The 27,796-nt window shown below is 50.9% G+C and overlaps 1 protein-coding gene and 1 non-coding gene across 2 annotated transcripts in view; one reads left to right on the plus strand and one right to left on the minus strand.

The window, feature by feature from the left end:
* The window catches only part of NCF2 (neutrophil cytosolic factor 2), a 34,602-nt gene extending 9,838 nt beyond the window's left edge, over positions 1-24,764 (minus strand). Inside the window, exons 1-7 of the mRNA XM_075540497.1 lie at positions 24,393-24,764; positions 21,436-21,518; positions 9,297-9,405; positions 4,818-4,952; positions 3,240-3,347; positions 2,234-2,293; positions 377-420 (exon numbers count right to left, since the gene is read on the minus strand). Coding sequence (XP_075396612.1) covers positions 377-420; positions 2,234-2,293; positions 3,240-3,347; positions 4,818-4,952; positions 9,297-9,405; positions 21,436-21,518; positions 24,393-24,566 — 713 coding nt within the window. The 5' untranslated portion in view covers positions 24,567-24,764. The remainder of the gene's footprint in view (positions 1-376; positions 421-2,233; positions 2,294-3,239; positions 3,348-4,817; positions 4,953-9,296; positions 9,406-21,435; positions 21,519-24,392) is intronic.
* Positions 24,765-27,419: 2,655 nt separating this feature from the next.
* LOC142437725 (small nucleolar RNA SNORA42/SNORA80 family) lies at positions 27,420-27,551 on the plus strand. Its single transcript, XR_012782251.1, has one exon. It is a non-coding gene; the product is annotated as a small nucleolar RNA SNORA42/SNORA80 family (small nucleolar RNA).
* The last annotated feature ends 245 nt before the right edge of the window (positions 27,552-27,796 follow it).

A 27,796-nucleotide genomic window follows, 5' to 3' on the forward strand; every position in this document is an offset into this window, starting at 1 on the left:
GAGTTTCTGTGCACAGCGATGATGTCGCAGCATGGTGAAAGCAACGAAGAACACTATATTGTGCACCCAACGGACGTCGAGTTAGCCAAAGCTGAGTGAGGGATATGTTGATAATAAAAACGTGACTGCAGGGCCAGGTGGAGGAGGAGCACGGGGAAAAAAAAACAAACGTGACTGCAAGTCTTTTTTGAGGCGGAAGAATGCTTCCTCGACCCCCCACCCCCACAATCATGCTCGCCTTGACAACAGGAGTATTGTATGCAGGAAAGTCACACAGGACTTCGACCCTGACCTTGACTGCATCTCTGTGCCCCCTTTAGGGCAACGTCAGCCCACACTCAGAGCTGGAACACTCTGCAGGTTGGTTCTGACTTACCTGAAGATCTCTGGGGTTTTGGGTCTGGGTGGAGGTTCCGCTGCCTATTGCCCATTCAGGAGGAAGGATGGCAGGAAGGACAGGGTGGGAGACAAAGGGAGAACAGACTGTTACTAGTAACTCGAGCCTTCGCCCAGACTAGAAGCCCCGGAGGATGCCTCTCTGGCTGGCTCTGTGGAGGAAGAGGGCTCGCTGGGCCCTGACCCCACGCTGGAAAACAACACCCCTTCCCCACTCCCTGCATAGCCATCCATCTTAAGCCAGACCTGGTTTCTGTGGCTTAGCTGTCACAGAGCAACACGCTTTCATGGGTGCTTTTGACCTTGAGCTGTGTCCCTTCCCTGGGATCGTTTTTAAAAGCTCTGCTCTGTAATGAGGGCATGCTATGTCACAGATACTTCCGGGTATCTTAAAGGAACACAGGGTTCACTGCGCAGGCATAGCTCCCCTTCCCATGGGCTGTCTCCTGCTTTACACTGTCACCGAGTCCAGTGGCTGGGCTGTTTGTCCCTCCTACTGCCCTCTCTCTGCTAGAACCACGTGATGTCAGCAGACTCTTCACCTGACATCAGCACCTTCAGGTCTCCAGCCACTCAGATCCTGGGTCCACAGTCAGTGCGCTGACCCTGAGTGGCCGCCAGTGCTCCGGGTATGCCCGGTGTGAAGGCACACATGGCGTGTCTGTGTCTGTGGCCAGAAACCCCCCTCTGCTAGTGCAGACTACATGCTCGCCCACCACGGAGCGATTGCAACCGACCTCATCTTCTTGGCCTACTTCTTGCCTTTCCTTCTCAAGAAAACTCTGCCTTCATCATCCAGTCCCTCGGGACCATCTCCCTGGGCCCAGCTGGATCCCCAAGGACGCGCCCCCTGCACCACACTGGCTGACGTGGGCAGTGAGGGGAGTCCAGGGTCTCAGGCCCCACAGGATGCCCCTCTGGCCCAGAGCTGAGGGAAGCTTCACGGGGAGATTTTGATTGCTTGATTTTCAATGTTCTGAAAGAATAGTCAAGCCCATCCCCTTATAGAAGGCTCTCAGGGAGGAGACGAGCCAGTCAGGGTGCAGTACAGCAATGATGAAACACACAACTTTCCTCGAATTCTTTAATGCTTCCTCCCCCTTCCCCCCAACTATAATGATCCCGATTCTACCTTACAAATCCAACTAGACCAGAGGATGTACTCTGGTACAGATCAGAGTTGGAAACACAGAGAATCCAGGACAGATAAACCCCTCAGGACCAACAATGAGAGTGGCCATACCAGGAGGCGAAGGGGAAGGTGGGGGGAGAAAGGGGGAACCAAACATAATGATCTACATGTAACCCCCGCCCTGGGGGACAGACAACAGAAAGGTGGATGAAGGCAGACATCAGACAGTGTAAAACATGAAAAAATAATAATTCATAAATTATCAAGGGTTCATGAGAGAGTGGGGAAAAATGAGCTGATACCAAGGGCTCAAGTAGAAAATGTTTTCAGAATGATGATGATAACAAATGTACAAATGTGCTTGCACAGTGGATGAATGGATGGATTGTGATAAGAATTGTACGAGCCCCCAATAAAATGATGAAAGAAGCAAAGAGCAGTCGAGCCTCCGGGAGAGCGAATAAGCAGACGCTTCTTCAGGACAAAGAGAAGCGAAGACGGACAGTTAAAGGCAAGCAGAGGTTTGGTTTCAGGGCCCTGGATGTTAGGCCCGAAAGACTTTATTCCGCTGCCAGCCATGGACCCTGGAACTGGGAACAGGCCGACATGGATCCTCAGAAGAAGCTCAGCTCAGACATCCCCCACCTGGGGTCTGTCATGAAGAGCTGTCGAGACCAAGGTCCCAGGAGGACAGGGCTTCCTTACCTGAGGCTGCAGAGGGGCAAATCCAGAGAAACTGTCTTGATCCACCACGGAGGCCACCACCTGGAATTGGGAAAGGAGAAGGGGAGGGCCCTCTTTCGGCGGGTTTCCCGGTTCCTGTTCTCACTTGAACCTCCTTCCAGCAGTGGACAGTGACTAAGGACTGCATTATGTACCCTCTGGAGTGGGCATGCCTCGCCCCGGGCTAACTGAGGCTCTCCTGGCCTCTGCTGCTGGGCCTGAACCACTGCCCAGTCAGAGGGCAGCACCAGTCCACCAAATGTGTCTCTGTGGAGCAGTGGTTCTCAGCCTTCCTCATGCCGCGACCCTGTAATACAGTTCCTCATGTTGAGGTGACCCCAACCATAACATTATTTTCATTGCTACTTCATCACTGTAATTTTATGACTGTTAGGAATCGGGCGACCTCTGTGAAAGGGGGTCGAGACCCACAGGTTGGGAACCGCTGCCGTACAGCATAGTTTCAGAAAGGGTAGTCCTGGCTGTTGGCTCACCTTGACCACTTTTGAAAGTCTTTAAGACCCAGTTTCAGAAAGAGTCCAGTTTAAGCAGTGTAACTGTAAGACTATGGGAGTGGGGGTGGGGTTGAGGGGTTGGAGAGGGAGGTGCAGGGGTGAAGGGAGACTCTGGAAACACCAAGAAGTAAAGCACAAGAAGCATTAAGCCAAGAAGATCCCCTGCCGGTTTGCTTTTCCTGGTACATCCTCTGCACCGTTTGCGAGCTCCTCAGGGGGGCTGTGGGCTGGGTGCCCAGGACGGCTGGCTCCTGCCTAGGATCAGGCTGGAAGGGAGGAATGTGAGGAGCTGGGGAGATTTTTGATGGATGTGTTTGCCCTTTTTTTGGCAGGCTGTCCACCCTGTGGAAACAAGTCCGTCTAGCATGCCAAGAACAGGAACCACAAGGGGGAATCTCTCCCGGAGAGACCCTCCCACTGTCTCCATCAGGCTGCTCCCAGGAGACGCCGGGAAGCTAGGTGCTCCCACCTACCGTGGCCTTGCCCAGGTAATCCTTCTTCTCCAGCTGAGCCACCTGTCTCTCATTCGGTCGAAACAACCTGCCCACAGGGATCACCACCGGCTCATAGAGCTTCTGCTTCTATAACACAGAAAACAAAATCTCATCTACCTCCCTAAGGTAAGATAACCTCACAAAAGCACTCTTCTCAGTTTGTACATTAAAATTTTCCCTGTTTTTAAAAAGTATATATATGCATATATATAATATAAGATTATAGATTAATATTACTGTTTTAAGTAATTCTCTTAACATCAAGTATTTTATCATCCAAAAATTTTGATGTTGCTGTTTCATTTTGTAACTGGATTTGGATGGACTGTTCAGTCTTCATGATATTTACAACTTCTTTGTTATTACCCAAGGACCATTACAATTTTAAAAAATGTTCTTTTTGCAAGAGTGTGGCCCAATAGGTAACAGAAAATGTTACCATTTTAGCCTTTTCTAAGTGTAAAATTCAGTGCCATTAAGTCCATCCACAGTGTGTGTAACTATCCCCATTATCTATTTCCAGAACTTTCCATCACCCGAACAGAAACTCTGTGCCCGTGCTGGGAAGCAGTAGCTTCCCCGTCCCTGGCATCCCCTGTCATCTCTCATCCACTCTCTCTGGACATCCCTCGTCTGGAGACCTGTACAAGTGGAGTCACGCAGTGTCGCTCCTGTCTCTTAGCTGACTCATCTCTCTTAGCGTAATGTCTTAGAAAGCCTGTTCCCAGCACTGTGACCCGAGGCGCTCAGGGGGGAATACTCTCTCTTCAGGGTCCGTGTGGACATCTGTGGGCGTTCTTTGTCTGGCATCCTCTTGCCCTTGGGGAACTGCCAACTGCCCCTCCTCCCATTCTTCAGGTCTCCAGTGGGACCGCCCACCCCTCAGCAGAAGAGGTGCAGCAGCAACAAAGGACCCAAGCCAGGCCCAGGGAAGTGCTCCCTTGGGAGTGGGGTTTGCTGACAGGGACCGTCTCAGAAAGACCTACACGGGCCACCTTGTTCCTAGTGTTTAAAACATCTGGTTCAACTTTATTCTCCAACTTGCTCAGGCAAACCATGAGTCCTCCTCACCACGCAGCCGGTCGGTGCGCTTCTGTTGAGACCCTCCATACGCCTGGCTTTGTTTGAGCTCTACGTATTCAAAGTTACCAAGAGAGCCTCACTTGCTCCCTGCCAGCCCGGCTTCCAACATCCTGGCCCTCCACGCGGCTGCGGGGACGCGATCCAAGAGCAGTGTGGTCCAGAGGCCCTGCTTCTCCTCATTTCTCGTAGTCCAGATCTTAACGGGGTTGCCAGCGCTACCCAAAACTCAGAGAATTTAAAGCATCGATGTTGTGGGCAGGCCATGGTGGTAGGTTTACAATATTGTGAATATAATTGGTGCCACCAAATGACAACGTATGCACTTAAAATGGTTAGGCGCAGACTTTATGGTGCACATGGTCTAGAACCTTGAAGAAAGCACCCATGCTGTAGTTTCTCCAGCTGCGTGGACAAGGAATCAAATTCAAACTCAAAGACATCCTCCCCAATCCCCTTCCGACCGGATACACTCACCCAGATGCAGTCCAAGGCCTTGTCCATTTTGGAATGTCTGGGCTCTGACTTCATGCTCGTGGCCAGCATTAGGTTTTCTTCGGCCTTTTTCCATTCTTCCCGCTTGGCGTGCATGAGCGCAATGTTGTACAGCACCTAAGAAAGCACAGGGCGTGGCGTGAGACTTGGAACTGCCTCCAACTGAGGTACCCAGATTCTCCCAATGTCCTCCTGGGATGCGGTCTGGTGATACTTCTCCTTGGTCCAGCTCTCGAGGGAATCTCTAAAATAAAGTACAACTGGTCTTACCACCAGTTCCATGAAGCCTGGTGTGAGGAAAGTAGCAGGCAATGCACAAATCCAATAACGTGTGTGTTCTCGCCACAACCATGCGACTCAGGAAAGCACATGGGTGATTGTGTTGTTTTAACTTGGAGAAGAGTGACTTGCTCGAGGCCCTTGAAAAGGCAGAAGGAGGGCTAGAAATTCAATGCAGATGTATGACATCTCAGTTCCCCTTTTGCACGCGTGAAGGCTGCAACACTGGACAGCTGGTGGGAGGGAGAGTCCAATGCCAACTCGAACATGCACCTGGGACCCTTGAGTAGCAAGATTGTCCTGTAGCGATGGGATGAGGAGCCTCTCTGGGAAAAGTCCAATGGAACTGGAAAGAGACTTGGCACAGAACCCAGGAAAACGCCTCTTTATGCTGGGGCATGAAGAAGATGGAAATGGAATGAAATTCCATGTCTTGGAATAATAATTTTCCAGACCTTGAATTGGGTAAAAGGTTTATGGATTTATTTTATTGCGATGTGTTATATTTTTAATAAAATCATCTTTGGTATACATCAGGGAGGTTAAAATAAAAGTACTTGAGTGGAAGAAGTTACCAAGACTCTCGAGCAAAGGTGAAAAAGCAGTAGGAACGGAAGAAAAAGAAACTGGCAGCTAGCTCTCGTGTCCCCTTCCTTCCTCCTACCAGGAGAGAAGCCACTTCCTGCGACTGTTCGGACTGGGGGTGGGTGGAGGGTGAGTTGAACAGTCAGCAGCTACCATCAGCTATTTGTAGAGGGAAAGGAGAAGAGTCAACGTCTGATGCCACAGAGTGGCCCAGGCACGTCAGCAGGGCCTTGACCAGGAGATACAACTGGCCAACTGACACGGCAGAGTGCTGCTGGCCCTCCCCAACTGCGTGGCAGCACAATGGATGGGCTAAGGGCACGGGCTCTCTGGGGTGTTTTCTAGCTGGCTGGCCTCAGAGTCAGCCTCTGTGAAATGGTAAGCCCTAGTAGAGTACTGCATTACGAGTCAGGGTGCTCAATGCAAGATCAGCAGTTCAAACCCACCAGCTGCTCCATGGAAGAATGAGGCTTTTTGCCCCCATAATGATTCATAGCCTAGAGAGCAGTCCTGCTCTAACGAAACCCCTGCTCTGCCCTACAGGCCCCGGGCATCAGAACTGATGTGACGGCAGTGGGTTTGGCTTTGGTTTATTTTGTTCCGTTTTGTTCTCAGCCACCTACTTTTCAGATAGGTTTGTCCCAGCAGGTTTGTATGGCTCAATGATTCAAAAAGTCTAAGACTCTTTCCAAAAGGCTTGTCTGGTTTCTCAGAAGCCCACGGGAGACCGAGAGGAGCGTGCGTGCAGAGCGGAGCAGACCCTAAGTTGGGAAATGACTGGAGGACTCCACGTGGCAAAGAAGAGTCCATTCTGTCCACTGCGGCCCCGCGTGACTAAGTCCACTGGCACCGTGGGGTGTTCTTGGTGTGATCGTTCCAGAAGCAGACCACCTGTTCTCTTTCCCGTAATGCCGCTGGATAGGCTTGAACCGCCAACCTTGCTGTTAGCAGCTGAGTATGTAAACGCCCAACCACCCATGCTCTTCAAAGACCTGAAAAACAGCCTCTACTTGCGGTCGCACAGGTCATTGCAGTCCCACGACAGGGGAATGTTCCTCCCACAGAACGTTCCCTGTCACGTTCCTCTGCTGCACGAAGCTTTCTCTAGAGCCGCCTGGGCCCCAACCCTCTACCCGCAACCTGGAGCCACTGACAATAGGGAGAGCTGCCTCGGTGATGACCCTGGGGTGTCTAGCGAGGAGAGGCCAGCGAGACTGCTAAGGAGCCTGCGGTGCAGAAGACGGGCCCTCGCCTTCCAGAGTTAACTGGGCCCCACGTGCCAATGGTGCCACAGGTGAGAAGCCCACTCCAGAAAGGGACAGCTGTTGGCTGCCTCCCGCTGCCGAGCCTCATTTCCCCAGACTGGAGAAGGGCAGCTGCTCACTGAGATGGAGACTTGCGTCCCCAGGGACCCCAGGAAAGCTGCAGACCCTGTTAGTACTCCTGAGTGACCCTTGACTCTCGTGTCTGAGAAACTAAGGCCAGGGGCACTTTTTCAGAGTCTTCCACATAAAGACCTGCAGTATTTACCAGGGTCTGTGTTTCTAAGGCGGCTGCGGGATACTTGAGGGTAAAGGACAGTGGGAAACGGTGGTGGAGAAAGGCACGCGTCAGTCATATTTCTCCCTTTGGCTAGTGCAGAAATAATATTGCTCTATGGAAGCCTTTGCCTGAATGTGTTTTGAGGTTTTCTTTGAGCAAGAGGCGACAGATTCATGCTAAATTATCCTCGCTCTTTGGTTTTCAACCAAGAACATGGACAAAAACTATTGATGGTTTGGCATTTGGGAACTAAGCCAGATTAGAGTTGATCCAGCATGGACCAGCCAATGCCAGTTGCCCTGGAGTTGAGGTTGGCTCATAGCAGCCCTCCATGTGTGTCAGAGAGCATGCTCCGTGGGGTTCCCAATGACCATGCCCTTGTGGAAGTATGTCGGCGAGGCTGTCTTCCAAAGGGTCTTTCTGTTAGCTTAACCATTTGTGCCACTCAGAGATGCCTGAGTGTGTCAGGGCTGTGTCCTTTCGCCATCCTCATTCCATCTGAATATTGAGCCAGTCGTCCGAGAGGCTGGACCATCTGAAAAATGAGGCATCCTGATTGGAGGAAGGCTTCTTAGCAATCGGCAATATGCAGATGCCACAACCTCACTGGCTGGAAGCCAAGAGGACGTGAAGTACTGAATGGCGAGGGTCAAAGACTACAGTTTTCCCTATGGGTTTCAAAAAGAAAACAAGGCCCCCCCCCAACGGGATCAGTAGACAACGCCATAGTAAATGGAGAAAAGATCAAAATCGTCAGAGATGTCATTTTACTGGCCCCTACCATCGATCCTCGCCTAAGCAGCGGTCAAGAAATCAAACAGCATATCGCACTGGGGCAAATCTGCCGCACAAGACCGCTTTACAGTCCTGAAGAACAAAGGCATCGCTTTGAGGAGCCAGGGTCGCCCGACCCACGCTGTTTCCCGTGGCTTCACAGACACCTGAAGGGTGGTGGACAACGAATAAGGAAGCCCACACGGGAAGGACTGAGGCACGAGTTTGGTGAGAATTGGTCTCCTGCACACCAGACTGGCTGTCAGCAGAGAGTCGTCCTGGAAAATGGCAGGATGCATACTGGCTAAAGTGCAGGGTCAGCCAAGAGAAGATGCCCCGCAATGAGATGGAAAGACCAGTGGCTGCACCAGTGGGCTCAAGTGTCACAACACTGAGGATGGCCCGGGACCCGGCAGTGTCGTGTCCTATGGTGCGTAGGGGCCACTGCGACTCCGTGGCACCTACCAACAACAGGGAGGCCTCCTGCTGAATCTGAATAGCGGCTGCCATCACGTCCAAGTCAACTCATAGCAACAGCGGAGAACTGCCCTGTGGGCCTGCCAAGTGGAATCTTCATGGAAGCAGACTGCCCTGCCGTCTCTTGTTCCCAGGGACCGACCGGCAGCTAGGTTAGAACTGCTGATCTTTCAAGCAGCAGCCAAACACCTGAGCCCTGTGCCACCAGTTCTCCTTTGGATAGTGAACAAGCACATCGTTTGGGTTTTGCAGGTATGATGCTGAAGAAAGAAGTCAAGTGAGGTGGAACAAAGCAGACAAGCTGGGAAGAATATGTTTACAGAGCAATACATGGCCAATAGTCAACCTCCCCTTGGAGAAGCTCTCTTTGTACATTTTGGCATAGTCCCCAGAGCTTCCTGAGAGGCCTGGTGGTGTAGTGATTATGAGTTAGGCTGTGATCCAATAGATTGGCAGTTCGAAACCACCAAATGCTCTGAGGGAGAAAGATGAGGCTTTCTATTCCCATAAATAGTTACAGTCTCAGAAACTCAAAGGGGCCGTTCTACCCTGTCCTGTATGGTTCCTCTGAGTCGGCATGGCTCGCTGGCAGTGAGATGGAGCTTCTTACACTTGAATGCAGGCCCTCAGCTAACCAAGGACCCCTTCGGGAACCTGGAGCCATCCACAGGAGGTTCTTCTTAAGGGAAACTTGTATTCCAAAGCGCCCAAAAGGTGCATGGCTTTCCTGGCTCCTAGAGGAGTCAGTAGACAGTTGAGCACTGACATTAGCCACAGTAGGGTCCTGCCAGCCGGCCTCCTTACCTCACAGGCATACAGCTTGAACTGCAGCCCCAGGATCTTGTAATCTATCAGCTGGTTCCCTCGAAGCTGGGTCAGCGCCTCCTTCAGATCTTTAATGGCTGAATCGTATCTGCAGGACAGAGAGGAATGAAACAAGCCCCTGGCACACTGCTTGCTGCTCCTTTCCCACCTACGCGGGAGGGGGGGGTGATGGGGGGGGCACGGGAGTCCTTTCCAAGGCCTTTTGACTGTGTTCAAAAATAAAATAATAAAGCACAAAGCAATGGATGTCTACAGGGTGTATTGGGCAATTATTCTGTGGGCACAGAGGGAAGCCACTTGTTTCCAAACTGAAACAAGAGACTAACGGCTTGCTACCGCCTAGTTACACGGAGGCTTTAAGGCGAAAGGAGGAGATGGCAGAAAACGAACCACTGGCGAGACTCAACATGATTGACTACAACATGTCCCTTTCTGAGACCAGTTGACATCTGGTTACTAGGTGGTCTCTGAGACCCCATTTATTTGCACAAGTCTTCGGGTGCAGTCCTAAGGTTTTAAAATAACAAACGCTGGAAATTCCCAATGGTTGTCTCTCCAGAAGCCAGGGGAATTCCCGCCGTGAAACCGTGTGCATGAGCGAACCCCTGTGTTAGTTCATCGGTAACAGATGTCTCTGTCAGGCGGGGAGCCTGCTTGGTGGTCACGGTGTCCCCACACTGTTTCCGTCCATGTATTCTTGGGTGCACGTCACATCAGTCAGTGACTTTGGTCAATGTCCCTAAGCATTCAGAGGGATCTGTTCCTCCACGTCTCCTTTTTAACAGCCGGCACTCGTGTCTCACCAACCAGAGCCCCCATCTTTCACAGAGGGGTGTGCACACCACCCCTGAGGGCGCATCATGGCCAGCCTGCGCCTGCCCTTCACCTATGACTGATCATGACTCTGACCTGCTCACAGCCAGCTGCTTGCTCTCTCCTGAGAGTCCTACGCAGGGACACTGCCTGCTGCCCCAGAGCAGAGGGAAGATTCCCCTGCCCAGAGCCTTCTCCTTTGCCTCTTTGGCCTTCATTCATTCACTCATCCACTCATTCATTCATATTATTAGTAAAAATGCAGATAACGAAACATTTGCCAGTTCAACCTTTTCCACGTGGACAGTCGAGAGACATTGGTCACGGTCATCATGGTGCACTCGTTAGCACCATCACTTCCAAATCACTCCACTGCCATCCACAGGAACTCAGTGCCCACTCCAAACAGACTCCCTCCACCACCAGCCTCCGCTCCTGGCACTCCAAAATTACACCGGGACTCCCAGTGACTGTGTAGACCCGAATCCTGCAGGGTCTGAATCTTTACCGAGGGAGACAGCTGCAGCGCCCTTCCACAGAGCCATCCAGGGGCTTGAACCACCGACGCTCAGGTAGCAGCAGGCCAGCACTTTAACCGCTATGCCACATGGCTCCTTCTGTCCCTGGTAATCATTGATTCATCTTGGTCTCTCTGCATTTGCCTACCTCTTATCCAGTGGGGTCATGCAATGGTTTGTCCCTTGGAGATCTGACTTACTTCACTCAGCATAATTTGTTTAAGACCATCCATGTTGTACTATGTATCAGGACCCTCTGGCTTCTTAATCTTTTTAAGTCCTTCTCAATCTCCTGCCCACCCTCACCCTCTCGCCCCCTCACTTCCCACCCCCACCCCACACACTTTGGGAAAAGCAAAGGGGCGGGAGGAGAGAAGAGACCACCACCCAATCCCCAGAGTGTTCCTGAGGCGCCTGCTGGCAAGGCCGACCCTGCACTTTGTGGGACCAGCTCTGTGCTGACTGACTCAAAGTGTGCCAATGCCACTGTCACTAGATGTGAGGTCAGCAATGGGGCTTGCCAGCCAAGGACAGGACCTGGGCACACATCCGGAGGAAGCTGGCTCCGGGCCTGGGTCTGGTCGGCCTCCACAGAGGCCCTGCTGGAGCTGAGAAATCGCTGGGTCAGATGCACACAAATCAAGCGGCTCCTGTCTAGTCCCTGGTGGATCCTTCTTGGGTAGCTGAACCCCAAACTACCAGGCCCCTCTCAGACCGGGTGCTTTTATCAGGGGCTTCTTTTGGGAAAAAATCAGGCATTTTGACATAGATTGGTGGGCTCCTCAAAATGTGGTATGTCCTGATGGTGGCCTAGGCAGGTACCACACCATCAGCGGCTCGCGGGGAGGCCCTGGCACGCCTGTGATAGGAGATAGGGGTCGGAAGAGGATGAGCGCAGTGCTGGCCCTGTGGTAGAATTCTCACCTTGCATGCAGGAGTCTCAGGGTCTATTCCCGGCTGCTGCTCAGTCTGTCACTGGGGCTTGCAAGTTGCTATGAAACTGAACAGATTTCAGGGAGCTTCCAGACGAAGATGGACTAGGGAGAGAAGGTCAGGTGATCTCCTTCTGGTACTTATCCATGCCTTGGTAACTCAGCAGCTCACTAGCAGCTGATAAGTGGGCCTCAAGTCTTGGCTCTGTACTTTCCAACTTGTATCCGAGGGTGAGAGCTGATTAATAAGACATGACACCACATGACAGGGTGGTGGTGGGATATTAACATTAAAGTCAAGCCTGAAGTTGCTTAGGATAGTGGCTGACACACAAAGTAGTCTGTTAGTGTCTTTTTTTTTCCAGCTCTAAAATTCTATGTTCCTTTATATTCACCCATCAATCACTCATTAAGGAACCTTGGTGGTGTAACGGTTATGTGTTGAGTTGCTACCTGCAAGGTCAGCAGTTTGACACCACCAGCTGCTCTGCAGGAGAAAGATGAGACGTCCTACTCCTACAAAGACTTCCAGTCTGGGAAAGCCGCAGTGCAGTTCTGCCCCTTGCGATAGGGTCGCTGTGAGTTGGCATCGACTCTGTGGCAGTGAGTTGGGTTGTTTCATTGGCGTCACTTATTCTGTGCCTATTTGAGGTCTAGCCTGCATGTGGCACTCCCCAGGAGGTGCACATACACAGTAGTGGACACTGGAACTCGGTTCTCAAGGAAGCTTACGGGGCTGGCTGAGCAAGGAAGCCCTAAGGACGGGGAGTCCGAGATGGCTGGAGGCATGCCGGACACGCAATCAGAGTTTGATAGAAAGAAACGCAAACCTTGGCTTGTTCTCTTGAATGTGTGCTTGCTAATGACTAAAGACGCCAGGCAAGCATACTAGAAGTGCGCAGGCCATTTCTTAAGCAGCAGCATTCATTTAAAGCAGCGTCCACACCGCCCAGTCCTTCCTGAGAAGGGGAGACAGTAACCACCATGGTTCCTTCTGTCTCTGAGCCCTGGTGGTGCTGGCAGGAAAGACTCAGACTGCTAATTCCAAGCTCGGTGGTTCAGACCCACCAGACCCCGAGAGGGAGAAAGATGAGGCTCTCCGATGCGGCAAGGACTCAGTCTCCGAAGCCCCCTGTAGGGTCACTATGAGTCAGAATCAGTGGGCTAAGCAGGAAGGTGAGGCTGACTGCTCCAGTTTGCTGAGCCTCAGAGGAGGGGGGCAGGCAGAAGCCTGACTGCGTGTCCTGTTCCTGTTGCCCCACCCCCATGTCCACTGCGTGCTATTGCCCATCTGTGAGGTGGAGAAGACATTCATTAAGCTCAATCTGTCTCCATTCACGGATAGGCCTTCCTCCCTGCGGTGGGAGCTAGTGCGATAAATCATGTCACATCCCCCTCCCCCACCCCATCCTGTGACCCTCCTCTTGAGTAATGCGTATTACCAGTTTTGGGAAATTGCTTAAATGAAATATTTCTTGGATTATTAGATGATTGCTACCAACAGCCTTGTTTTATAAAGTCTCCCAACATTAAACGACAGCATTATCTGTTACAACATTATCAGTGTCTGAGCAGGAGGCTGTTTTTGTCTTTCACTTTCTTTCCCTTATTACTTTATTCTCAAAAAGGCCCTGGGTAGCAGCTCACAAATACTAATTACCAGAGAGTTTAACTAGAACACCAGGAATTATGAAAACACCACCGGCGGTGGCATGCGTGCCTGCCCGCAGCACTGGGCAGTAATGACAGTTCTGATCGGAGCGCGCGCTTAGGCGTGGGGGAGTCCGCCAGACTCAGCAACCCAGAGTACAGCGGACGGAACCCTGCCCGCTCCTGCGCGTCCTCACAGTGTTCCGTTTGGGCTTACTGTCACAGCCCGGGTGGCCGTCTCTCGCCTTGAGGATCGTTCCCTCTCACCGCCCGCACTCTCACCAAGGACCATGCCCTTCTCCGAGACTGCTCGCTCCTGAGGACATGGCCAATGTTCGGGGACAAGGGCCCATCGTCTTGCTTCCAAGGAGCAGAAGTTCTGGCGGCACTTCTTCCGAGATAGGTTAGCTCCTTCTTCGGGGCCAGTCTGTGGGGCTTTCAAGGTCCTTCTCCAGCACCCCGATTCAGGTGCAGCGAGTGGCCTTCGGCCTTCCTAATTCAATGTCCAGCTTTCACGTGCATGAGCCCATTGACAATACCATGGCTTGGGTCAGGTGCACCTTGGTCCCCAGAGTAATCTGCCTTTCAAAATGTTAGAGAGGTCTTGTGCAGCAGATTCCCCCCAAACAATGGATCTTTTGATCTCTTGGCTGCTGCTGCGCCTCCGTGAGCTTTGACCTTGACAGCTTCACTCTTTCCCTAGTTGTCATGATGCTGCTGCCTATGGGTCCAATTGTGAGCATTTTGCTTTTCTTTCCATTAAATTGTAATCCACATGGAAGGTTCGGTTAGGTAGTCACATAGGGAGCCGTCCCTCTCTGGGCCAAGGTGCCCCTACAGGAGAGTGCTGTATCAGGATAGGAGCTGGAGGGCGGGCTTCTGTTCAAGATCAGGGCCGGGAAGGGGTGGTACACCTGGGTGGGACCCATCCAGGCCAGGTGGGCTTAATTCAGCCAATGGGGCTAATCAGTATCGTTGACCACGCCTCCTAACACAGGGCCCCTGAGAAGTCAGAAGTTTTCTTTCGCGCGGGCTCTCTCCTAGAGGCTGCCACACGGTTCAGCGCTGCCAGGTGGCACAGCCCAGCACGGTGGGGCCGCAGACTCTGTCTGGCTTGTCTTCCCTTTACTGTAACGCCTGAAAAGACTTCTAACCTTTATAAAACTCACCTGGATCACAAACCGGGCTTCGGCGTGAATTCTTTCTCACGGGAAGCCAAGGACCAAGGTATTGAGAGAGAGAGAGAGAGAGAGACTATGATCTGCATCAGCAAGTGCTTCAAGTCCTCATTTCAGTAAGCAAGTTTTAAAAAAATTAATTAGCATAAAAACTTGCTGGGCCTATGTGAACTGGGCATATGCAGACATGTTTGTTCAGACAGCAGTCAACCTGCTGAAACCTTGCACAAACACGGTCTAGAAAGCCATACAGTGAGCGGTTCGCCCGCATGAGGGGTGAGGCAGGTGGATTCAGCTGCCAAGTGGCGCTCCCCCTTCTGCTCCAACTCCCCAGCTTCGTCGGATTGAGAGGATGCGCCCAAGAGCATCCCAAGGGCAAGTCCAGGCACTCTGAGAACTGTCCTTAGGGAGGGAGGAGAAAGGCCGAGGGATTATTCAAAATGCTTGCTTTGTGTTACAAAACAGGTGGAGTGTCAGGTATCCGCTCAATCGCTCTTTAAAAACAGGTTTTCAAAAACCCCTGGAAGGGGAAGAAAGGGCGAACCTAACACAAGGTTGGATATATACACCCCCTCAGGGGATGAATAATAGAAATGTGGGAGACAACAAACAGTGTAAGATATGAAATAATGATAACAATATACAATTGATCAAGGATTCATGAGGGTGGAAGGTTGGGGGAGGGAGGGGAAAAGAGGAGCTGATACCAAGGACTCAGTAGAAAATGCTTTGGAAATGATGATGGCAACATGTACAAATGTGCTTGATACAATTGGTGTATAGCTGGGATAATTCGAACGATGAATACGTTAGACTGCTAACAAAAGCTTGCAGGTTCAAGACCACCCACTGGTTTCGGGACCCACTTCTGAGGTATCTGCCCCCAAGTTCTAAGGAGCAGTTTCACTTTGACTCATACTGGGTCACCGGGTGTCTGAGGGGGTGGTCTCCATGGAAACTAGCTAAAAACCTTCTGCCCATTCTGCCGCCCCCCACCCCCTGCCCCTCCTTGCTGCATGTCTCTCCACCCCTCCGAGGGGACCCGGAGCTGCACCCAGGTGGCAGGCCCCAGGGGGCGTGTCCACACCCACTGTTTCCCGCCGCATGGAAAATTCTGAAACAGCAAGCCTGTGCTGAGCCTGTGTCCCTCAGAGAGGTGCTGGCAGCTCGACGCCGGGGGGCTGCTGGGCTGACATGAGTGCTTTCTTCACGCCCACACAAAATGACCCCCTTGGGAGTGTCCTGGCCCAAGGGGCACTCAGCCACCACCCCTTCCAGGTGGGAGGATGGCAGCTGCAGGGCCACCTTGCTGGGCTGTTCACCACCTCCCGGAAGAGAGGTTTCAAAGTCTTTTCTTCCCTTTTACATCCCTTTGTAAAGCTCCCTTACTAACCAGGAGAGTCCCCACTGCTCCTGTCCCGCCTGGGCGCCAAGCAGTCTGGACTCCTGCAGCTCCTGTGCTTGTATCCAGCAGAAGGGAGACTTCCAGCAAGCCCAGGGGAGTCCAAACCCCCAACACCTGGGTATGTGCCCCCCCCCCCAGGGGGACAAAGGCTGGAGTCCCCACCCTTTCCTGTTCAGAAATCCGCAGGCCTTTTTCCTTCTTGATCCCCTGGCCACTTGCAGGGAGATTTCATGATATAAATAGCCTGTACATGTCTACAGATTGCATTTGTGCTGCGATCTGTAAGCATGCACGGACTTTTGTGCTGACGCAGTGATGATCCATGGAAGGAGTTAAACAACTAAGACAAATGAAACGCAAGTGAGTTGGAGACTTACTGGGCCTGAGAGACACTGGCGAGCCACCAAGGTGAAGCTGGGGAGCGACAAGACATAGGGGTCAGGATAAGCCGGAAGCGTTCACTGAGGAATAGCCTGGGAGACGAGTACTATGTGGACAGGTGAGGAAGGTATTCCAGATGCGGGGCAATGGCATGAACAAAGGCCCTGGGGCAGGAGTGAGCCTAGCATGTAGACAGGTCTGGGAAGACCCAGGCCCAGCTGGAGCAGAGCATGGACTCGGCGGGCGGAGGAACAGGAGATGCGGCTGGGCAAGGGCACTGAGAACTGGCCAGGGATGGCCCAAGACCCTTGGCAGCCCTCTCCACAGGATGCAATTCCTGGTGAAGCACACGGCTTCCCAATCATGTGAAGGCTTTCCATCACACCTGAAATCCGCCAGGCTTCTTGCTGGTGTGAACTCTGTTGCTGCATGGAGGTATTTTCAGAGGGAATGTCTAGCTTCACCCTGGTGCGAATTCTCTGGTGGACCATGAAAAGTGAAAAACTCCCACAAGCGTTGGTGCTTCGTCTCTTTCCACCATTATCTTCACAGCCCCAACTCAGAAAGCATGGGTTTCCGAAAGATAATTTAGGGCCCACTTCCCCTTTCGGATGATAAGGCTGGTGAGACGCCTGGCCACACCGGCCTTCTCAGACAACACCTGCCTTCTCAGAAATGCTCTTCAGCTTTGTCCTGTCGCCACTTCACAAAGCAGCACCACATAGCAAAAACAGAAGGGAGACCATCGTGTAAGATCCTATAACAGGGCTGAGGAGATTCCTAATCCACCAGGTCTCATGCTCACCCAGTAGATGCTGACTCCTCACGGACAGCGTAGAACTGCCCCTGTGGGTTTCTGAGACTGTAACTTTTCACCAGAGTAGACAGCCTCAGCTTTCTCCCACAGAGCGGTTGGTAGTTTCAAACTGCTGATTCTGCGGTGAGTGCCCCCACCCCCACCCCCGGTGTAAAATGGGCTCTCTGGGTCCCATTACGCTTATGTACTTTAAAATATCTCCAACAGGACTTCGCTCATCCTGCCTTGTATTACAGCGACTATTTACCATGGACACTCCCAGAGGCAGAGACTCTAGTTGGTTCACATTTGTTTAATTAACCCAACAAGCACTTATTAAGTAGCTGCTATAATGAAAGGCGCCCTGGTGGCACTGTGAGTTAAGTGTTGAGTAGCTAACTAAACCCCCAGCCACGCTGAGGGGTAGAGAGCAGGCTGGGTGCTTCCGTGAAGACTCACAGTCTCACACCCCACGCAGAGCAGTCCGACTCTGTTCCCACAGGGTGTCCAGGAGTCAGGACTGATGCCCCGGCAGCGGGTTGGATCAGTGACCTGCTTCACGACAAGGTTGGCAGCTGGAAACCACCAGATGCAGGGAGGGAGAAAGCTGTAGCAGTCTGCTTTTGTACAGAGTCACAGTTTCGGAAACCCACGGGGACAATTCTACTCTGTCCTATAGGGTCACTGTGAGTCAGAATTGATTTAATGGTAACAAATTTGGGTTTTTGGTTCATACTGAATGAGCAAGTGACAATTTCTTCTCTCAAAAAAACTCACAAAGAAGTGTCAGAGAGTAGATGCCAAAAGAAAACCCAATTCATTGGCATCGAGGAGATTCTCATGAAGCAGAACTATCCTACAGGTTTCTGAGACTGTCACTTTGATGAAGGTAGATTGCCATATTTTTCTCTGAGTCCATTCTCATGCATATCAACCCCAGTGAGTTTCCAAGCCTGTCAAGCTTTATAGAGAACAGAAAGCCTCCTCTTTCTCCCACAGAGCGGCTGGTGGGTTTGAACTGCTAACCTTGTGGTTAACACCCCAATACATAACCCACTAGCCACCAGAGCTCCTTACTCTACCGCCAGTCCTCCTTTTTTAAATGTAGAGTGCTCTTGAACATGGACAGAAGGGACAACCCGGTGGCCAGGAAGTCCATTTGGAAGTGACTGTGATACTCTCAGTGCATAAAGAGGGTCTGAATCAGGGCAGTGCTGGTGAGGAGAGAGAGAGAGAGAGAGGCGTGGCTGGACTAAAAAGAGGGGAACTTGAAAAGGTTGAGGAAGAGGGACATGCGGGGTTTATTCCAAATATGGATGGAAGAGCTGGTGGGCTCTTCTAGAAGGTGGACACCACTGGAATGGGAGAGGTAGGCTTAGAATGGATCCCTACGGGCTCACATACAGATTGTTAAGGAATACGAAAACCCATGAAATTGTTCATAAGACTACATGTGCCAGGTGCACTTTTCCAGGGGAGATAGTTGGTGATTTTGTTGGTTAATGAATCCCCACTCCCATGAAGATTTGCAATCCTGTGAAGACGTACAGAGAAGCCCTTGTGCCATAGTGGTCATGCCAGTCCAAAACGACGGCTGCTCAGGTTGTTAGGGCTGATTAAGAAGATGGGGCTAGCGTTTGTCTTTGGAGATTTAAGATCGGCTGGCGGTTTGGAGTCCAGTCTCTCTGGGTCTTCTGTACACCTGCAGAAGGGAGCAGGAGGAGGACGGGAAGAGGGAGCCAGAGGCTGCTAGAAGTCCTTAAAATGCAAAGACCTGTGTTTCCTCTCTGCAAGCACAGGTTGGCTCTCCCCAGACTGCCTCTGTGTCTTTCTTTACCTGTCGCTTTTCTTCTGGGAAGACCGTACCTCTGCTCTTACGGATCCAGGTAATTGATGCACCTATATCTTGTAACTCCTCTGAGCTTCTCAGAGTTGCCCATAGCAACAACTCCGCATGTAGGCTTTTTACAGGCTTTGCTTGTAACCAAGTCCGAGGATCAAAGTCTGCAAGATTGCTCAGGCTCAGAGTGGGCTCAGACACCTTGCGGGCAGCCCTCTGCAGGGTTCCCTCTGCCTCATCAGTGCTTCATAGGCCTGCTGCACTCTCACGCACACTGTGTGCGGGCCCTTTGCACTGCTAGAAAGTTCTTCATTCGCCTGGGCTGATTTCTTCCACCTCTGCATGCAGACCAAACGACTTTGACACAGGACCGGTTTCCCTGTCTGAGCTTCTCTAAATAGATCCTTGATCTATCTAAATGACAGGTTTCGTTTATTATTTGCAGATTTGGTATGTGGTTTTGATAGGGTGGAGATTGCAATCTCCTTTGATTCTGTATATCTTTTCATGAATTAATTAACATTGATTGCAATACTTTTTAAAATACAGATAAACTTAATGAAGAAAACAAACATTTCCACAGTCCCAGCACCTGGAGAGAGAGCCGCTGACGGCATTCTGGTCCACAGCTTTCGAGACTTGGTTCCGGGAAGCATCGCTGGGATTGGGCTGTGCTGTTGGCACATGCAGGCAAGTCCGCGTCACAGTGGCTTTGCAGTCTGGGTATTTAACCGAACAGCGACGCTGGGTGCCTTTTTGTGTCAGTGCATCTGCTGTCCCCTGACCTGTGTTAACCCGATCACTTAGACAATACGTGAACAGCTCCTATTCTCATTTTGTGGCTGAATTAAATTTGATGAAATGGGTTTGGAAACGGATTTTGCTGGAATGAGGAAGGCATTTCTGTTTTTCCTTTTCTTTTTATGAAATATTTTTATTGGGGGCTCTTACATCTCTTATCACAATCCATATATTCATCTATTGTACACATCTGGACATATGCTGCCGTCATCATTTTCAAAGCATTTTCTTTCCACTTGAGCCCTTGATATCAGCTCCTCGTATTTCCCCTCCTGCCCCCGCCCTCCCTCCCTCATGAACCCTTGATAAGTTATAGATTATATTTTCATATTTTACATCATCCTCTGTCACCCGTCACCCATTTTTCTGTTGTTTGTCCACCTGAGAGGGGGTTATAGGTTGATCCTTGTGATTGATTCCCCTTTTCTTTCCCCACCTTCCCTCTATCAACCTGGTATCTCTATTCTCATTGTTCGCCATGAGGGGTTTATCTGTCCTGGATTCCCTGTGTTTCAGGCTCTTATTTGTAGCAGTGTGCATGCTCTGCTCTCATCTGATTTGTAAGGTAGAATTGAGGTCATGCTAGTGGGGGGAAGGAAGCACCAAAGAACTAGAGGAAAGTTGTGTGTTTCATTGGCGCTATTTTGCATCCCGACTGGCTCATCTCTCCCTTGTGACCCCTCTGTGAGGGGATGTCCAATTGTCTGTCTACAGATGGGCTTTGGGTCTCCACTCCACAGTCCCACCCCCACCCCCATTCAGATTGTGCATGATTTTGTTCTGGGTTTTAGATGCCTGATACCTGATCCTATTGACGTTCACGATCACACAGGCTGGTGTGCTTCTTCCATGTGGGCTTTGTTGCATCTGAGCTAGATGGCTGTTTGTTTATCTTCAAACCTTTAAGACCCCAGACACTATATCTTTTGATAGCCAGGCACCATCAGCTTTCTTCACCACATTTGCTTATGCACCCACTTTGTCTTCAGCAATTATGTTGGGAAGGGGAGCATCATGGAATGACAGTTTAATAGAATAAAGTGTTCTTGCATTGAGGGAGTACTTGAGTAGAGACCCAATGTCCATTTGCTACCTTAATACTAAACCTATAAATATATGTACATAGATATATTTCCCCATCGTCATATATAAATATATTTACATATGTGCATGCCTGTATTTAGACCTCTATAAATGCCCTCCTAGTTCTTTCCTCTATTTCCTTGACTTTCCTCTTGTTCCCTCTATCATGTTCTACTTTTATTTGTGTTTCAATAATTCCTTTTGGTTACATTGCCCTTGATCAAGCCCTGCTAGGCCTCCTACACCCTCCTTGCCATCGATTTTAGATCACTTGTTGCTTCCTTGCCCCTAGGTTTGTTAACACCCACTTCCTTTCCCCCACCTTCCCCTCTCCCATGTCCCCCCAAAACGTTGGTCCCGGTACTGTTGTGTTGTTTTCTCCTCCAGATTGTTTATCCCACCTACCTTATCTAGACAGAACTGCAGAGATAATAATATGCACAAAAAACCAAAACAACCTTTTCTTACTAGCATTAACTGTTTGCACATTCCAGTGCTCTGAGCTAATAGACAGATGACTTAAAGTCAGGGTGACTCACTGACCTTCCCTCACCAGTGATGGCTTCAACCTCATGCTTAGTGCATAACTGCCCAGAGAAAGTCCAGCCAGGCTTCCTGACGGAGGCTGGGAACACATTTCTCAAACACCAAGTCAGCAGCCCTGGGTTCGCTCAGGCTTCTCAGTAAACTCCCCCAGCGTGCGCAGCACGGTACCACTTACTTCTCTGTCTGGAAGTAGAGCATCCCCCGCTGGAAGTAAGCCACCGCCAAGTGCTTGTCTCGGTTAATGCTTTGGGTAAAGGCCTGTGGGGAGAAGGGGCCGTACAAAGCAGTCAGGAGCTGTGAGATGACCCAGAGGCTGAGCCAGGGGTACAGGTGCATTACCCAGCATGCAACAGAAGCACAGGCCTACTTGTGTTCATGGAGTAATCTACAGCGGACAAGTTCACCTGTGCTGAAAACCATTCAAAACTACTTACTACAGAAAGAAAGCCCAAATAAGCCCATGACATCAAGTCAATTCTGACTCCTACTGACCCTCCAGGGCTGAATAGAACTGCCTGCTGTGGGTTTCCAAGACTACAAATCTTTACAGGAGCAGAGAACCTCATCTTTCTCCCTCAGGGCAGCTGGTGGCTTTGAACTACTGACCTAGCGATTAGCAAGCGGCCAGGTGTCGGCAAACTTTTGAGGTGGAAGAGCCAATCCTGTCCGCTACAATAGGTGAAGAATTATTCAGGACCCGTAAATGTATTTTTACAAGCAAATGAAATCACCATTCTGGGAATAATATCCCTTAACATTCTTCAGTTGCACTTCAAGCTACATGCATGTGACCAAAGAGCCTCACATGGCTGGAGAACCCGAGTTTGTGAGCCCCAGAGCAAGCCTCACAGGGAACCCATACGACCAGGGCTCTTTCCCGCCAGGGACTGCACTTTGAAAAGAGCCTTTGAGGCTGTAGGAAAGTGCTGTGGGAAAGAGAGAGCGGCAGATGATAAAAGGTGAAGCTGTCCACTACAGATCCGTGAGTAAGCGCAACTAAGCCCGCGCTTACCTTACTTACTGGGTAAACCAACACCGCTCAAGGAGCCATGGGAATGGCTGGTGTCTAAGGGTGCTGGGAGGTTTAGGGATTAGACAGACTGGGTCAGAACGTCTGTTTCTTCGTTTCCTAGTTGCCTGTGTTGTAGCAAGTGACCTAAGGTCCTTGAACCTTAGTTTCCCCTCTGTAAACTGGGGTATTGCTACCTGTTCCTAGGGACTGCTGACTAGATTAAAATAAATGAGATTGTGTCTAGAAGATGCCGCTCATTCTAGTCAGGGCTCACGGGAAAGACAAAGATAGGCATAGAGCAAGAGAAGACCAGGCACACCCCGGCCGAAGGAGAAGTCTGAGCAGTGAGCAAGAAGGTGCATGTGCAGGTGAGCTGAGAGGTGAGAGGGGCCTGCACAGCCTTCTAAGGACCCCATGAGCTGAAGGTTCAGCCCACAATCACAGCTGACACAGCTGCTCCCCAACCAGCTGCCTTCCCCACACAATCCCTTCTCCCTGACAATGTCCCTTTGTCTCCATCCCTCTCAGAATCTGTGTACTGTCTGCCTGGCCCCTCAGGCAGCCCCTGCAGGGATGGGCTCTAGCAATCTCCCTCTACCAGGGGTGTGTGTATGGGGGGAAAGGAGGGGATGATTTTCCTGTTCCTGCTGTCAGGTCTGTCGATCCTGGAGCCTTGATCTACTTGTCCGACCGGGAAGGCATTTCAGCAGGATGTGGTTGAGACTTGTTCACCTACTCGTCAGCAGCTCCTAAGAGGAGCTGGCTTTTTTTTTTTTTTTTGCTGACCTCGCTCACATATTACTGTCCCTTCTGACTAGAAGCCAGCCATTGGTCCACACTGCCTTGCAAAGACGACAGTGAAAAGTCACAATGTAACATTTTCACAGTGGTAAGAAGATTCACAGTGGTACAAGCAGCCAACACATTTGGCTGCAAATCTGCTGCATAAGATCTTTCTAGCATATTAAAGAATAAAGATGTCATTTTGAGGATTAATGTGTGACTGTCCCAAGCCATGTTCTGTTTTGTTTTTTCTACTTTAGTAAGTAAAATCCTAAACACGGTGAAAGACAATTCTAAGTTGAAGTGTCACAGCAGGATATGTCTATTCGCTAGTCAAATAATGATATTAAGAGATAAAAGTGTTTTTCACCAGCCATGGTATTTTCAGTTGCCTCGTATGCTTGCCTCAAAGTTGGACAATAAGTATGTAAGACTAACGGATGCATTTGAATTATGGAAAAGACTGCCGACTGTACCATGTACTGCCAGGAGAACGGATAGTTCTGTCTGGTAGGAAACCTGGTTAGAATGCTACTTTGAAGGGAGGAAGGTTGAGGAGAGTTTGGCAGACACGGTATCAGGAGGGACAGTGAGCGGAGACGCTGGCATGCTTGGTGAAGTCGTCCTGACGGTAGGGGTTAGGTGCTGTTCAGACTCAGGTCACAAACCCTGCCCGGCCCTGCACTGTCCTCACAGTCCATGTTACGTTGAGTCCATGTGTCCGTTCCTCTCTCTGTCCGTCTTCCTCTACTTTAGAGGGGTCAGCTACAAAGAGGAAGAGCCTGCAGGAGATGGATTTACACAGGGACTCAAACGTAGCAACCATCATGTGATGGCACAGGACCTGACGATGCTACGTTGGGCTGTGCACAGGGTCGCTCTGAGTGGGAACCAACTCTGCCACGTCACCACCCCCCACACAGTCCCCTCCGCGGACATGGGGTCTCCCTCTATGGACGCGGCAGGCGAAACGGACCGGACCAAGTCTGGGCGAGTGAGGAGGGTCCCTGTGACCAGGTGCCAGCAGTCAGATGCGGACCCGTTTCCGCCTGGACATGATTCGAGAATGGTTGGATTGATGAAGTGGAGGGAAAGGCAAGGGGAGCTCCATCTGAGGCTGGGGGGCCGGCCCTGGCCGCCAGGGGCGCATTTGAAAGCCCTGATTGCGGAAGCCCCGCTCCATCAATGACATCGCTATCTTGGGAGGTGGGGCCTGAGTGTCTCTTGTTGGAATAAAAGTCTCCGTGGTTTCTGAAGTGCAGCCCGGGTAGAGAGCCCGCCATAAGCGAAGCGCGGAGAGCAGGGAGAGGGATCCCTCCACCCCCACCCATACCCACCTTCTCAGCCGCGGGCATGTCGTTCAGGATGGTGTGCACGCAGCCCATGTTGAAGCAGATCCGGGAGTGGGGGTCCTGGACGGCGGCGAAGGCATCCAGAGCGCCCTTCCAGTCCTTGTGGTCGGCCGCACGCACGCCTTCGTTCCACAGGCGGATGGCCTCTGCCAGGGACATGGTCTGTCTGTCTGTGGCTCGCGGGCTCCGCGAGCAGGGGACAAGGGTTGTCTCCCCGAGCAAGCTAGGCGGCTCCAGGTGTTGACAGTCTAGCGCTCAGAATGCTCCCAAGGCAACTCCTGGGCGTTGTGGGTGCATCAGGAAATGTCCTCACTGTGGGTTCCTCGCAGAGAGAGCGGTGGGGAAGGACCAGGGGAGGGGCGGAGGAAGTGCCTGGGATAGGGCCTGCCAGGGGTCAGTTCCCCAAAACACAACACGCGTCTGCACTGTCACCCAGCCCCTCCTTCTCATCCCCGGCCTTCCGCAGCAGCGTCTGGCCACACACACACACACACACACACACACACACACACACACACACACACACACACACACCGTCACCCAACTGCACACACACCCTCCCCCGACTTGTCCCCACTCCTGGGCACCCTGACTCGTCACTGCCCCTCCCAGGGCCTCAATGTCCACATTTGGCTTAGGTGAGGGGGCTGGGAGAATGGCTACCTCTTTCCAGTCTTTACGTTAAGTTTCTTCCTTCCTGGTGGCTTTCTCTGTCTCTCTCTCTACCTCATGACTGACATGGTACCATCGTCATCTCGAACTATAATATTATCCTACCCTGACTCTGTATTCTCCTCACTCTGAGCCCCATGACTTTTCCAGACTCCTTTCCCAAAACATCCCTTCACAGACTCATTTCTCAAGGCCAGCACTCCTGTGTTCTCCCTCCAGGAACCTCCACTCCCTACCTCCGCCTCCGCTGCTTCTCCTCCTGCTCTGTCTGCTTCTTCAAACCCACCTGCACAGCCTGCCACGCCCTGCTCACACATCCCTCTTCTTCAGAGGCTGGCCTGAGATCACACCATCTCTGGCCCCAATCTTGTGGTCCCATCTTCCCTCACTTTCTGGACTCCCTAAACTCTTGCCCTGCCCACGTGGCAGTGGCACCAGTGTGGAGTCGCTTGAGTTCCGTCCCCAAGGAACCCCAGTGGAGAGCCGGAAAGGTGGGTGTTTGAAACCCACCTGCAACTCTGAGGGAGAAAGACCTTGTGGTCTGTTTCCATCGAGTTTCCAGCCTAGGAGCCATCTAGGTGAGATGCCAACTAAGGCCACATGGAAGAAGCACACCAACATCAGTGACTGGAGGATTGTAAATCATAACATCTAAAGCCACAGGAGGGAAAAGGAGTATCAGAGCCTAAATAGTGAGATGCTGGCTTGCAGAAGCCTATGGATGATAGGGTGAGCCCAAGTTACATATGTGGGGTCTAGAGGGAAATGATTTCCCTCTCTCCATAATGGAGGGGTGGGAATAACTGGTTACCAAACAGAAAGTATTACAGAGATGACTCTAGGAGATCAAAATGATAGACATAACTTGAGTGGTTAAAATCTTGTCACCTTGGGTCATTATGAGTCAAAGCAGACCCAAGGACACCCACAACAACATGCCAGTGTTGGCCCTCAAAAGGATCTTAGCCCTGGAAAAGAACTCCTGAGACTAGCTCATCCTAGTATCCCCTGCATACCAACAGTCCCGTTCATGTTCAACTTTGTCTATGTCCCTCCATCTCTACTGTCCTGGCCCAGGCCAAGTCACCATCAGCTCATGGACACAAAATGGGCTTTCTGGTCCCATAAAGATGAAAAGTCTTGGAAATGCCCAAGGACAGTTCTATTCTGCCTACAGCATTGCTGTGAGTCAGAATCCACTTGACAGCAGTGGGTGAGTGAGCAAGTGAGCGAGTGACCTTGACCTTCCCTTCCATCTATTCTCTACACAACTGTCAAACAGTTCTTTTAAAAACTACAAGTCAGATCGCACCAAGTTCCTGTTTTAGACCCTTGGAGTCCTGATGGTATAGAGGGCAGCTGATCACAGAATCAGCAGTTCTAAGCCACGAGGAGCTCTTCTACAGAGAGATGAGGCTTTCTGCTCCAGGAAAGATGTACAGCCTCAGAAGTCCACAGGAACCATTCTACTCCATCGCTATGAGTCAGAATTGACTCAATGGCAGTGAGACTCTCACATGTTTGCTCTTCAGATAAACCCAAACCTTTCCCTGGTTCCAGAGAAAGGTCCCACCTGCTGTCTCACCCTCATTCTGTGCTGCTCTGCCCCTCCCTCCCACGACTCCAGCAGCACCGACCTCCTTTCATGTTCTTGAATGAGCTAAGCCTGTTCTTTCTGCCTGGAGAGTTCCCCCTCCTGCCTTGCTGGCCTAGTTCTTGTTCATCTTTCACTTCCTAAGTGTGGCCTTCGATCCTGTGTCCTCACCAGGGCTCCCTGTTACCTCTCTCTCTCTCAATACCTGCTTCTCTGGTCACTGATCAAAGTCTCTGTCACAATTTGTACTTGTCTTTTTAATCATGTGATAGAAATACTCGGTGGCATTTCTGGCCATCATTCATTCCCCTTCCTCCTTTTGGTAGAATCCCGGTTTTGTTCAACTCATCACTTGGTGAGCTTCAGAGGGGAGAGGCCCCCAGCACTGCCCCTGCCCCAGAGAGTGAACCCTGATCAGTTTAAGCATGAGCATGAGCAAATCCGGATGAGATGTCATCAGAAGGCTGAAAGTATGTCTAGGAAAGGTTTTTTTCTCCACCATGAAGTTTAAAAATAATAATAATAAACGACCCATGGAAAGTAACAGTACTTATTTCTCCAAATAGGCTGTCTCGGGAAGAGGTGATGCCTGGGGTAGGGGCAGCTGCATTGAAACCAAGAGGACAGCTCGCTAAGAATGCATCATTTGGCTAGGGAAAAGAAAATGGAGAAATAAAAAGAAATTGCAGTTCTCGTTATGCTGGTGGATTTATAAATTAATCAGTCTTAAAACTGACCTAACCTGTGCATGGGTTTGGATTTGTGGCAGGCCCAATCCCATGGGCCTCTCAGTATCCCATGCCAAATCAAACTGTCACCCCGAACCATTGCCTGGCTTTACCCTGTGGGCTTCAGGCATTGAAGTGGGTTGCACAGTGGGAAAAAAAAAAAGAAAAAAAAAACAAAAAACTGACCTAACCTATTTTGGGAATTTTTGTTTGGTGAGATAACTAATCTGTTTATTGCTTGAGCCAGTTGAATGGCATTTTCTATTATTTAAAGTTTAAATGTCTTGATAAACACATCATCGTACTCTCCAAGCCCAGCCCAACAGTTAATGTATAGCAAATAGCTCACTGCCATCAAATCCATGCTGGCTCATTGTGACCCTATGGGACACCTT

Source organism: Tenrec ecaudatus, chromosome 1, assembly GCF_050624435.1.
Source record: "Tenrec ecaudatus isolate mTenEca1 chromosome 1, mTenEca1.hap1, whole genome shotgun sequence".
Classification (NCBI taxonomy): domain Eukaryota; kingdom Metazoa; phylum Chordata; class Mammalia; order Afrosoricida; family Tenrecidae; genus Tenrec; species Tenrec ecaudatus.